Source organism: Acipenser ruthenus, chromosome 14 (genome assembly GCF_902713425.1).
Source record: "Acipenser ruthenus chromosome 14, fAciRut3.2 maternal haplotype, whole genome shotgun sequence".
In the NCBI taxonomy this organism is placed as follows: Eukaryota; Metazoa; Chordata; class Actinopteri; order Acipenseriformes; family Acipenseridae; genus Acipenser; species Acipenser ruthenus.
In genome coordinates this window covers 18,166,064-18,178,472 of record NC_081202.1, presented here as the reverse complement: position 1 = coordinate 18,178,472, position 12,409 = coordinate 18,166,064, and the positions used below count along the sequence as shown (strand labels likewise).

Here is a 12,409-nt window from a genome sequence, read left to right as displayed (position 1 = left end):
TATTCTTCCCTACAATACAAACAATAGCTTGGCTTACTGAACTGTACGCGCATGCTCAGCTGTCAAAATCTGATCTCACCAAATAGTTTCAGACTTAAAGAGAAAGAGAGAAAGACTTACATTTACATTTATAGTGTGAAACAATATTTGACTACTAATTTAAATGAGTGGTGGGTGGGGGGGGGACTGACCTTATATACTCAGATATCCAAATCATTATCCTTCTGCCCAGCCAATACTTACAAGCCTATCATCTTTTCATTAGGTCTAATGGTCTAGCACCCAACCTAATATGTCGGGCTAAAAAATATCTTGTATTGCCGCGTATATAACCGTGCTATTTCCAAACAAGTCTGTGGAGGCCAGACAGGCTCCAATTGATTCCCAGCAGTCTCTGCGCTTCCTCTCTCGCTAGGTTCCATCATGGCGGACGTGGTGCGGCAACAGGAGCAAGAGAAAAAATCTGAGCAAGAAAAACACGTGAACGGGGAGCTGGAACCCGAAGATAAGGAAGAGGCAGATACGACAGAGGAAGCAGCAAAGAAGAAGAAGAAAAAGAAGAAGAAAAACAAGTCTGCTGCCTCTGGTAAGAGTAAAAATATTGATAATCAGGCTATGATTATACAGCACGTTGCTGCATGTCAGTTCAGTGTGCTGATGAAACATCCAGATTATGGGAAAAGGCCACATGAAAACACGCCTTGCAAAAAAATTAAAAACGGACGGTTTCTTTTCCATATTAAAAAGCAAAGCACAAATCGGCTCACTTGTGCTATATATTTTTCTTGTCAACTTTATTTTATTTTTGAAAGTTTGTTTTATTTTTACTTTTAGTTGCGGAATTTAAGCTTGCATGTAGTACTAGTACTGTGCAGCAGTACGCTTGTGTGTATTGACGTCGGTTGTATTGCTTGATTGCTGCAGTGAAGCATGTTTTTTAATAAACACAAATATAAATTGAAAAAAAAAAACCTTTACATCACATTATACGATTACTTACATACATGTATATTTTCATATAACTTATTTAATTGTTTTTGATACAGGTACACCCAAAGATGCACATGTTATAAACTACCTTTAGAAAATTAAAACAACTAGCAGTTACACTTCTTAAAATCTTTTAGCAGGAAATAATGAAAATGAGAGTAATGCCAATGCTGCTGGTTTTGACAAAGTGACAGATCAACTGGAGAAACAAGCCCTGGAAGACAAAGAGAAGGATGAGGAAGGAGAGGAAGGCAAGTGGACAGTTCAGCACTTAATAGCTGTTGAATTTAAGATGTGTATTTAGTGACTTCATTTAGTATTTCAGCTGCAGAAATTGCCATTTTTTGTCCCTTGTTAGGGTATGATAATTGTTGTAGGCTGACTGGCTGAAAAAAATGTATAATGTACTTTTTTTTTTTAAATCCCCTGGTCTGCAGTGCATGCAGATTTGGGTTGTCATGTGATCCACTAGACCTGCATGCTGTGTGTGTGTGTGTGTGTGTGTGTGTGTGTGTATGTGTGTGAGTATTGTTATGAACTGTTTGGTAACAATCATGTGAAAGCAGAAAGATCTGTGACAAGAGAGTTATGATAGTGGGTGCCCATGCAACTGGCTTGTCTCAAAGTAGTTGGACAGTTTCCCAGGTGTTTCTGAAATGGCAATGTTTGCCGAAAACAACCACTGGAAAGTACAGCTTTATTTCCAAGTGGGGCATCATAACCCATCATGACTTAACTGCAGATGTGTGCAATATATTACGATTTCTTTGGTAGCGGGTCACTCAAATGTTTTGGCTAGTCAAGTGTACAGCAATAGCCAAATGTTTTGCATCACTTAGAATTTTAGGATTTAGACATTAAAAAAAAAAAAAAAACCTATATTAACATAATTGATCATAATCTTTTATTTAACATATAACCAAAAAATACAAAGTGATATTGCAAGTGTCTAACAGAAACCACAATAGTAGTACAGTATTTCATGTAATATTTCAAAATGTCACATTTTTCTATTTTCGTCTGTTTTCATTAAGTAAATGGAAAGCTACAAAGTGGTATGTAATTAAATATGTTAACGTAACATTATTCAGCAGAGTTCATTTGACTTTATGAAGCTAAATTAGTTAATTCTGTAGGATGATGCAATTGTTTTGGCCCGTCAGTGCAGTTTAATTTCCCTTATTATTGATTCACTTTCAATAAATGTGTCTAGACCCTCAATCATCAAATCTGATAAAATGGTAAATTCTTAATTTCCAGTCACAGATAATTGTAGTCATATATATAATTTTTTTTACAGATGGAGATGAAGGAGAAAATTCTGCTGGGAAGAAGAAAAAGAAGAAGAAAAAGAAAAAAGGATGTAAGTAATGTTTTTTGGCCTTACTGGTTCATTGCAAACTTCACTTTTAATATTACTCTGCTCTTTATACACACAAAGTATTTGAAAAATTACGGAGACTGTTTGACTGCTGGATAGATAGTCAGGGGTGTGCAATTCATATCGCCCGACGCCCGGGACAATAAGATTTGTGTGAGGGACAAGAAGTTTTACCGTTCTACTTGTCACGTCGGACAAGTACTTCATATGCATGAAAATTAAAAAAAATAATAATAATAAAATAAACCTCAAAGCAAAAGTGTGTACAGAGTACACAAATACATATATCCTTTTAATTCAGAAACCCTCAGTCACACACAGTAGGGCTCTGGACTCTTGACCGGAGAGTTGTGGGTTCAATCCCTGGTGGGGACACTGCTGCTGTACCCTTGAGCAAGATACTTTACCTGGATTGCTCCAGTAAAAACCCAACTGTATAAATGGGTAATTGTATATAAAAAAAATAATGTAATTCTATGTAAAAAATAATGTGTGATCTTGTAACAATTGTAAGTCACCCTGGATAAGGGCGTCTGCTAAGAAATAAATAACAATAATAATAATAATAATAATAATAATGTAACAATACTATTAAATTGCCTTTGTCTGCAGTAGGAGTCCCGTAAAGTTTGACCGCCAGCTGAAGGAAGAATATTTAACATAATAACAACTACAAAACCTTAACTATTTTATATGTAATGGTTTACCAATTTATTTATTTATTTAAAAGATACTTAAATGTGGTGGTTGGCAGTAGGTTTGTAAAGCTATAGATTGACTTAATTATTTTTAATACAACTTTGAAATTACTACCATAGCATTGCAGTCTTACTAAACTGCTACCTTCTCTGAATTCTGATTCAACACTCTGCTGAGTACCATCAGTCTCCCACTGAAATGCCCACTAACAGAATTATTTCTCTTTATCAAATGGCCATATAGGAAACCAAAACATATTAAACAAGCGTCATCACTGTTCTGGGTAATGTAGTTTAGAAACCAATCCTTTAACCCTTCCTCTCTGAACGTTCAACCTGTTTGAGGTCTGACTGACATAACGTGACTTTCGGCTTGTATCGGGACAAATATCCACCGAAAGTATGCCGTATTCTACCTTTCTAAACAGCTGAGAATCTGAAGGTTATTAAGAGACTAACGGTTTCACTCTATGATGAAATATACCCTACGATTACCTAGTTTGAATGTAAAAAAATGTTATAAAATGTACTCATTCATTTTTCTTCAGAAATGTCTCAAAGTATGAATTAGTGATCTCCTACCTAAAAGTCTGACATAGTTTGAATCTTTTTAGTTTATTATTATTTTATTATAAAAATTAGATGAGCTCAGTTTTGTTTGGACTGAATTATGTTTTCTTTATTTGATTTATGTTTTCTTTATTTAAAAGCAAAATCATAAAAGTGATATTCTATTTGTGTGTGTTCTGTGGGATGGTGAGGGGGCAAGTAGATTTTTAAGGACAAGTAGATTTAACTAGCATTTTGTCCCTTGGACAAGAATTATTATTTTTTAATTGCATATAGTCATTGCTGCACAGTCCTCTTGTCCATAGCAGTTGTCCCAATGTGCTTATTACTGCATTTATTGGCCACAACTCATGCCAAACTGTTGAGGACTGTGTCAAGTCAGTGTATTCTGACCAATGTGGACAGAATTACATTAATCAGTTATTGTAGTAGTTTTACACTTTGTTTAGTACAAAGCCTATGTAAAAATGTACTAGGCATGTACTAAATAGCATCATGCTAAAGCTTAGAGGTTAAGACTGTAAAACCTTGTTTCAGCTGGTAGGCACATTAACACTGTGAGGTAAGATGATTTTTTTTGTTTGTTATTATGCTGATTACTAGTAATTTAGGTTAACAACATCTCTTGATGTGGTTTAAACAAGTGACACTGTTAGGGCAGTGAAATGAAATCTGTATAACTGGAAACAGCTTGCTTCCCTACTACAGTCTACCGCACTTAAGTGTATATTGTTTAAGTATATATACCGCCTAAGTGTATTAAATTCCAAAACCATTACCAATGCTACATTATTAAATGTACCCTGTTTAATTGTAATATTGTAAGTGTTCCGTTTTACTGTATAGCTACTTTTTATTAAGGGTGTAACTTCATCGAATATCGATGCATCACAATCTTTTATAAAACGATCTGATCCACGGATTATGTATCACGATACAGCAATAAACATGCCAAATTATGTTTTCATTTGTAAACCGCCACATGTATTCATCAGCAAATCAAAAAAAAGGGGTTAGTTCAATTATCCAATAGCTGAATGTAAATTGTAAGGGGAGGGATTGAACTTCACTGCCTGCTTGTTTCTGGAAGTACGCGGAAACAAAATGCATGACACAATAACTTGTTTACAGCTTAGGAAAAAAAACGGAGACACACTGTAAATCTGTATTTGACGTGTAGTTATATAAGTATAGTTATTAGAACATTTATTTTGTATCGTGTGTTTTAATATGTGTTTTTGCAACATTTATAAATATCAAGAAACAAGTGGATATAAGCAGATACTATTTCATGAACTTAATCTGTGGTACAGTTTATTTTCCTTATTACAGTACTGATAATAATGGAATAAATAACTATTTTATTTGTAAATATTTATTTTGAGAAAATAAGTGAGAGATGTCCATTGTTGCTTATAGAGACCCTGAGAATAAACATGTCCTTGCAATCACTTGGGTGAAACAACATCTTAATTTGCCCAAATATTAATATTTTTCAACAAAACTTTCATGAAGTATCAAGGTCCCTCGAGTCATAGAATAACACGATTTTATACATGTATCTCCAAACAGAATATATAAATAAAATAAAAAAATATATATCATATTGAAAAAAAATGCACTTTCCCAGAATGTTCTTAAAAAAAGACACAAATGCTAAGATGCTACTGTAAAAAATATATTGTTAGTGATTTTTATAGGAAGAGTCAACAACAGCCAAAAAAAAATGGTCCTGGGGGAGCATCCGACTGAAAAACGCTTGGTCCTAAAGGGTGAATACACAAAGTGAAACTTTGTCTGCCAACAGTCGATTCAAGATAGGAGTTGTATAACACTGAACAAGACGGGATATTTAAACTTTTTTTTTTCCCTCTCGGGCAGTTTCATTTAGGAGTCTACAGATTCATTAAACCTGTGTGTTGGGTTATTAGAGAGTTATCCTGTATTTGGCCTGTGGGAGTAAAAGATATAGCCCAATCCTTTAAAATTGGAAGCCTGTTGATAAAATGTATTCACTAATTTTCTTCAGGATTAAATATTTTAATAATGAACAATCCTTTAGACAAAGTACATCCATCCCTCGTTATGCCGCCCCTCGCTATACTGCGGATTCGGATATATATCGCGGTCCTGGAGTTGGCTCCCCATTTTTACATTCTATCTGCGCATGCCTTAGCTGCACTATATATAGACAATTTCACTTAATTACTGTGCCTTTTATTTTGTACTGCACATCACAAACAAAAATATATAAAACAATTAAAAACAAAACATTAATATTGTACTGTTATATGCACACGCTTTGCACAATAACACAAAGCAAATTAAATATCTACTTGCTGAAGTGTTTTTTTAAGCAATGCACTAGCAAAAGTCACAGGGCAGTGACGTTAGCAACAAGCATTCTGTGTTGGGAATGGATTCTTTCAATGCAGCGGGTTTGGGTATTTGAGAAAGGACAGGAAGATCCATGAAATTGGAGACTTAAGTTGATGAGAAGCAATTACCCTGTGCAGTACGAATTAAAACAGTGTGCTGCTTTTTATATGAAAAATGAGAAAAAGCGGGTTGCGTTGAAGATTTATATTAGTCCCCGACGCCCCTGATAAAACGAGGGAGTGCTTGTACAGTATTTGTTAGCCTATTTGTTTTTCTATGGTTCTCTCGCTATATCGCACCCCTTGATATATAGCCAATTTGTATTGGACCCCGACACTCGCTATATATCGAGTGGGTGGTGTACTTACAAAAAAAAAAAATATATATATATATATATTAAAAATACTTGTAGAATGTCATAAATTGCTTAACTTTTTTTTTTTTTTTTTAAGTATCGCGATATGTATCGTATCATGAACTTAGTGTATCGTCTCGCTCCTAATTTTTATAGTTACCTGTGCACGTGCATTGTGAACTGTTGTAAACTGGCACAGTGTCCAGGATGTGAATGCTTTCGATACATTCCTGCACTAAAATGTATGCAAAAAAGGAAACTAACTTTTCATTGGGACTGTAAAGGACTATGATGTGCTATAATGAACACAGCATTTGTTAAATGTAGGCCGTACGTCCATTCAAATTTCTAGTAGGCTAAAATTACATGTTGATGTGTGAAGAGACTATAAGTGAATATTATTATTATTATTATTATTATTATTATTATTATTATTATTATTATTTATTTCTTAGACACCCTTATCCAGGGCGACTTACAATTGTTACAAGATATCCCATTATTTTTTACATACAATTACATTTTTTTTTTTTTACACTATTTTTTTCATACAATTACCCATTTATACAGTTGGATTTTTACTGGAGCGATCTAGGTAAAGTACCTTGCTCAAGGGTACAGCAGCAGTGTCCACCACCTGGGATTGAATCCAAGAGTCAAGAGTCCAGAGCCCTAACCAATTTTCAGAAAGAATATGGTAAATTGTCTGTGATGTACATACAGCATTTAAGTAGCAATTATTTCCATATAATTCTTAAAAAAAAAAAAAAAAAAAAAAAAAAATTGTATTTTGTGACTGCATTTATTTATCATTTACTGTGCATTTAAATAAAATACATTATAAACTGACGGTTCTGTGTTTTTTTAGTCAAGTTGGCCTGAATTAAGTGAAGCCTCAGAAACGGTAAATACTGTAGTGCAATGCATTTTGTTACTGGTATAGTAATATTTTATAAGAAGAATTGTGATCACAGATCACCAACCTGTTTAAGTGTATACTATGTTTAACTGTATAAAAAAAAAATAGGTTGTACACTTATGCAGGTTAGACTGTAGTTTGTGGAGACAAGGAGAGATCTGGCTTTAAAAAAAAATATATATATATATATATCTCTTAGCCTTAAACTTTTGTTCTAAATATTATCCTTTGAACATCAAAATGCAACTCAATATATTAGACCTGCTTCTGTTTTATATATAGCGATACCAAAGTGTAAAATGAGTCCTAACTGCAGTTCAAAAACTGACAACCTCATGCAGCTGCTGTAAATGTTATAAATCTTTTTGTCTGAAGCAAATTGAACACTGTTAATTATTTCCTGCTTACAGCAAAGGTTCAGACTGATCCACCTTCAGTTCCAATCTGTGACCTCTACCCAAGTGGAGTCTTTACAAAGGGACAAGAATGTGAATATCCATCTACGCAAGACGGGTAAGCTACATGCAGCTTGCATTTCAGTGAAGTACAGTAGTTTTAATGCAACACACAGTATGTTTCATTGTATTTCTTCTCCTTTGCAGACGAAGTGCTGCCTGGCGCATGACCAATGAGGAAAAGAAAGTATTGGATAAAGCCAATGAAGAGGTTTGGAGTGATTTCAGACAAGCAGCTGAGGCTCATAGACAAGTAAGGAAGTACGTCTCAAGCTGGATCAAACCTGGAATGACCATGATTGAGATCTGGTAAGATTGTTACTTTTCTCAAGTTGTCTTTCTGTGATTTTTATTTTTTTTTATTTTTAACATTTCTACATTATTGGTGCACACCCCTTGCCTGTATCTAGCTAAGGACATTCTACACACAATATATTGATTGCACCACAATCTGTGTATTTACAGTGTTCTTGTGTTTAGCCAGCAAATGTCCTGATTTTAAGTTAACCAGTTTGTAATTCCAACTATTTTCCAGTAACTCTCCTGTTCTTTTAGTCAATTTTAAATGCTGGTTTTGAACAGCAATCGAATATCTATTTTACCATTAGTTTTCATTGGTCTCTTATCTTTAACTAGTTGTAACAAAACTCTTTCAGTGAAAAGCTGGAAGACTGTTCCAGAAAACTGATCAAAGAGAATGGTTTACATGCAGGCCTGGCATTTCCAACTGGCTGTTCTCTGAATAACTGTGCTGCTCACTATACACCCAATGCTGGAGACACGACAGTTTTGCAGTATGATGATGTCTGTAAAATAGACTTCGGAACGCACATCAATGGTTAGTTGCAAACCTGTCATTGAAACATAGCACATGCAGATCAAGCATTTGTAATGCTAATCTTGGTAATCCCACTGTTTTTTGTCAACAGGTCGCATCATTGATTGTGCTTTTACTGTAACGTTCAATCCAAAGTATGATAAGCTTCTTGAAGCTGTGAAAGATGCCACCAATACTGGAATCAAGGTATTTAAAATCACCCTCTGCCACCTTTCTGTGTCTTGTTCCTTTTGATTTTACGTTTTATTTATTTTTAAAAAAAATATTACATTGTTGCTCTTGTACTCTGCAGAAATAGATTATTATTATTATTTATTTCTTAGCAGACGCCCTTATCCAGGACGACTTAGTCGTAAACAAATACATTTCAAAAATATACAATAACCATGTAAAATTCAATCCCCTAAACTGTTGTAATTTCTCCAGTACATTTTGTTTTGATTTTGTTTTGGTTTTGTTCTAGTGCGCTGGGATAGATGTCCGCCTTTGTGATGTTGGTGAAGCTATACAGGAAGTCATGGAATCCTATGAGGTTGAACTTGATGGAAAAACATATCAAGGTGGGCTTTTTTTTTTTTTTGTACTGGTTTAGCTGCATTGGAGGTCCTCTCTGTCCATTGAGATGGAATATCTTAAGCAATGGTGAGCTTTCCTCATTATTCTGGTAACAGTTTCAGCCACTCCACTCATTCTGCTTGTGGCCAAGCCAGCCACAAAGTTGAAATGCTGTAACTGGCCATTCCACCAAGTGTAGACTCTTACAGTATATAAATACTGTTAAGACTTTATCTGTATTTATTGAATGATCATGCTATTGTGGTTAATAGGTTAATTAGTGGAAAAAAACAAGTCATAAAATAACAAATTATTTGCCAAGTAATAAACACTCTTCCATATTTGCTATAGGTTTATGTTGAATTTGCTGTGTTTTCTTACAGTGAAGCCAATACGTAACTTAAATGGGCACTCCATTGGACAGTACAGGATACATGCTGGCAAAACTGTTCCCATTGTCAAAGGAGGAGAAGCAACACGAATGGAGGTAGGTTGATTTTATTCAATCTGGTATTTTAAGTACACCACCATAAAACACTTAATTGCCATTGGTGCATAGTCTGAGTGTTTTATTTTGAAATACATATTTGAATAGGAATAAGCTTTTTCTAAGTAACATGGAGAAAGCAAAAAAGGAGTGTCCAGTTTGTGACCCATTTATTAAAATACATAAACATTAAATAACATTAAGATGATTTAAACCTGCATTTATATCAAAAACTGCTAAATTGCGTAATACACTGCATAATACACTTCAGATTAGTAGTTGTCTATATAAAAAAACAAGCAGTCGACATACTACAGTATGGAAATATTCTAGGTGGAATACAGCCTCCTAGTATTTGAGAGAATGAAAGCCATGTGTAGTATGCTTCATGCAATACTCTAATGCTAATCTGACTTGGGTGTCATACATTTTTAGCTGCATGCTGCAAGGCTTACTGATAGACTTCTTGGGTGTTTATCAGAGTGCAATTGCAAGGTGTCCTCAGTATTGTTCAATCTTTAGCTGCCGGATGCAAAGGTATACAACCAATAATGTGTGTGGCTTTAAACAATTACCATTCTTAAAATGGAGGAACAGCTGTTCCTATTTCCACATTTAATATCTATGATTTTTGGAAACTAATTGAGTAATTCAAAATATTTAGCTCTAAGTAATGTGTGCTTTGCCCCCAACATACAAGTTGTTTAGGACTAGTGAAACTGACCAAGAGAGGCTTTGAGTTGCTTGTGTTGCAGACTCTTGTATACCTTTTAATATGAAAAGGTAAGGGAAAAATGTCTGAATTTTGGTATTTTTGTCAACACTTTAAGGTTTTTAATATGTACTTTTTGTTTTAAAGGAAGGAGAAGTTTATGCCATAGAGACTTTTGGCAGCACAGGAAAGGGGGTCGTTCATGATGACATGGAATGTTCGCATTACATGAAGAATTTTGATGTTGGACATGTGCCAATCAGGTTAGTTATCTTTCATTACAAGTGGCTTTGTTTTCTATACTAGATAATGCTGTTGAGTGGAGATGCAAAGTTTACACCACATGTGCAACACAAACCACTGTATAACTACTAAATAATAGCATTCTTTTTTTTTAATGGTATAATACACCTGGTGTAGGTTTCAAAGTAGAGTAGATATTTGGTCTTAATTATTATCTATGTTGTACAGAAGACCGTGGAACCTTGTTACAGTTCCTTCCTGTGATATGTAGCATATGTATTATAAATCCATACATACATAGGAAAGAAATGTTAATGTTTTAGTCTTTCATTTGAAACCATGTTTATTTTCATCTTTTGTCTTCCAGGCTACCCAGGGCTAAACACATGCTGAATGTAGTCAATGAACATTTTGGCACGCTGGCTTTTTGCCGCAGATGGTTGGATCGCCTGGGAGAGACAAAATACTTAATGGCTCTGAAGAACCTTTGTGACTTGGGTATAGTGGATCCATACCCTCCACTCTGTGACACTAAAGGCTCCTACACAGCACAGTTTGAGCACACCATCCTGTTACGCCCCACTTGCAAAGAAGTGGTGAGCCGCGGAGATGATTATTAAGCTCTGCAATTTCTTTTGTTTCTTTATTTTTTTTTCCTGGCAAGCTTTATCCTTTCTCACTTTGCTTTGGCAGAAACTAATTAATCAATTAATCTGAAGCTCTGTGTCTGTCTAAGCAGGGGACTTGTATCATATCTGCCATGTTTTGAAATGGATGGGAAATAATTGAAAACAACGTTAGTTTGTCGCCTTTTGTATATTTGTTTTTCTTTATTTTAAAGCTTTCTTAATCTAGAAATGATGAATGTATGCACATTCTTTTGCTGATTATAACACCTATATCCAGTGTAGGATTGCCTTTTGAATTTTCCTGAAAGTTTTTTTTTTTTTGTAAAAATAAAGATGAAACTCAAATCTGATTACTGTTTCAGTGTTAATTCTTCTGATTTTTGTCTTCATCTTCTTTCTCCTGCCTCGCTTACTTTTAGAACAGAGCATTGTAATTTGTTGTATTTCTGATTTTAATAGGGCAAGTTACACTTTTTAAATGATTTAATCTTGATTTATATTTATTAGTAATTCCACAATCCTTGTCACAACTTCCATCCCACTGGGAAAGCATCCACGAACGCCAGAACCAAGTAAGGTGTTAAGGATATTTATGTAGATAGTAAGGAACATGTTCTGAACTGTACATGCTTTCACACACACTACTTGATTATTTTTTGTTTAGTTTTTTTACTCCCAATATAATTAATTTGGTACCGAAACAACTTTTGGGAGCAGCAGCCAGAATTACATGCAGTCTTGTTATTAATTTCCTCAAGTGTGAAGATGAACAGACTTGATTCTGGCCCAGGTGATTGCTTGCACAAGTATTAACTTTGTGTGAAAACAGTATAGGGTTTCTATAGATAGCCTCACTACTGCATAACTGATATTTGAAAACTAAAGATGGTAACAAACTACACTACTGTTTGTTTACTATTTACAATCTGGGCTAGAATAATGAATAAATAACTGAAAATGGAGCATGACCACACACCCCATGCACATATTTAAGTTGACACCAATTTGTCCATGGCTGCTATTATTAAAATTAAATTAATAGCTAGTTGAGGCACATTTAGCAATAATAACCTCTTTTAAACGATTAAGATATTTGTCAATGTGCTTTTGGCATGATTCTTTAGTGATTTCTGACCATTCTTCAACGCAAAATTGTTCCAGTTCATTCAAATTCCAAAGACTTCTCTTGTGCACAGCC

General features: G+C 34.6%; 1 protein-coding gene across 2 annotated transcripts; it reads left to right on the top strand.

The window, feature by feature from the left end:
* The first annotated feature begins 342 nt into the window (after positions 1 to 342).
* On the top strand, positions 343 to 11,561 carry LOC117420023 (methionine aminopeptidase 2-like). Of its 2 annotated transcripts, none has more exons than XM_034033522.3 (11): positions 343 to 586; positions 1,131 to 1,241; positions 2,291 to 2,353; positions 7,703 to 7,805; positions 7,895 to 8,056; positions 8,404 to 8,585; positions 8,677 to 8,771; positions 9,049 to 9,145; positions 9,524 to 9,627; positions 10,487 to 10,602; positions 10,950 to 11,561. In XM_034033522.3, the coding sequence occupies exons 1-11, from the start codon at positions 424 to 426 to the stop codon at positions 11,200 to 11,202; spliced, it is 1,449 nt and encodes a 482-aa protein (XP_033889413.1). In that variant the 5' UTR covers positions 343 to 423; the 3' UTR covers positions 11,203 to 11,561. The 2 variants fall into 2 exon arrangements, with proteins under 2 accessions (XP_033889413.1, XP_033889412.1); XM_034033521.3 differs by having other exon boundaries at positions 1,128 to 1,241.
* Positions 11,562 to 12,409: the final 848 nt, after the last annotated feature.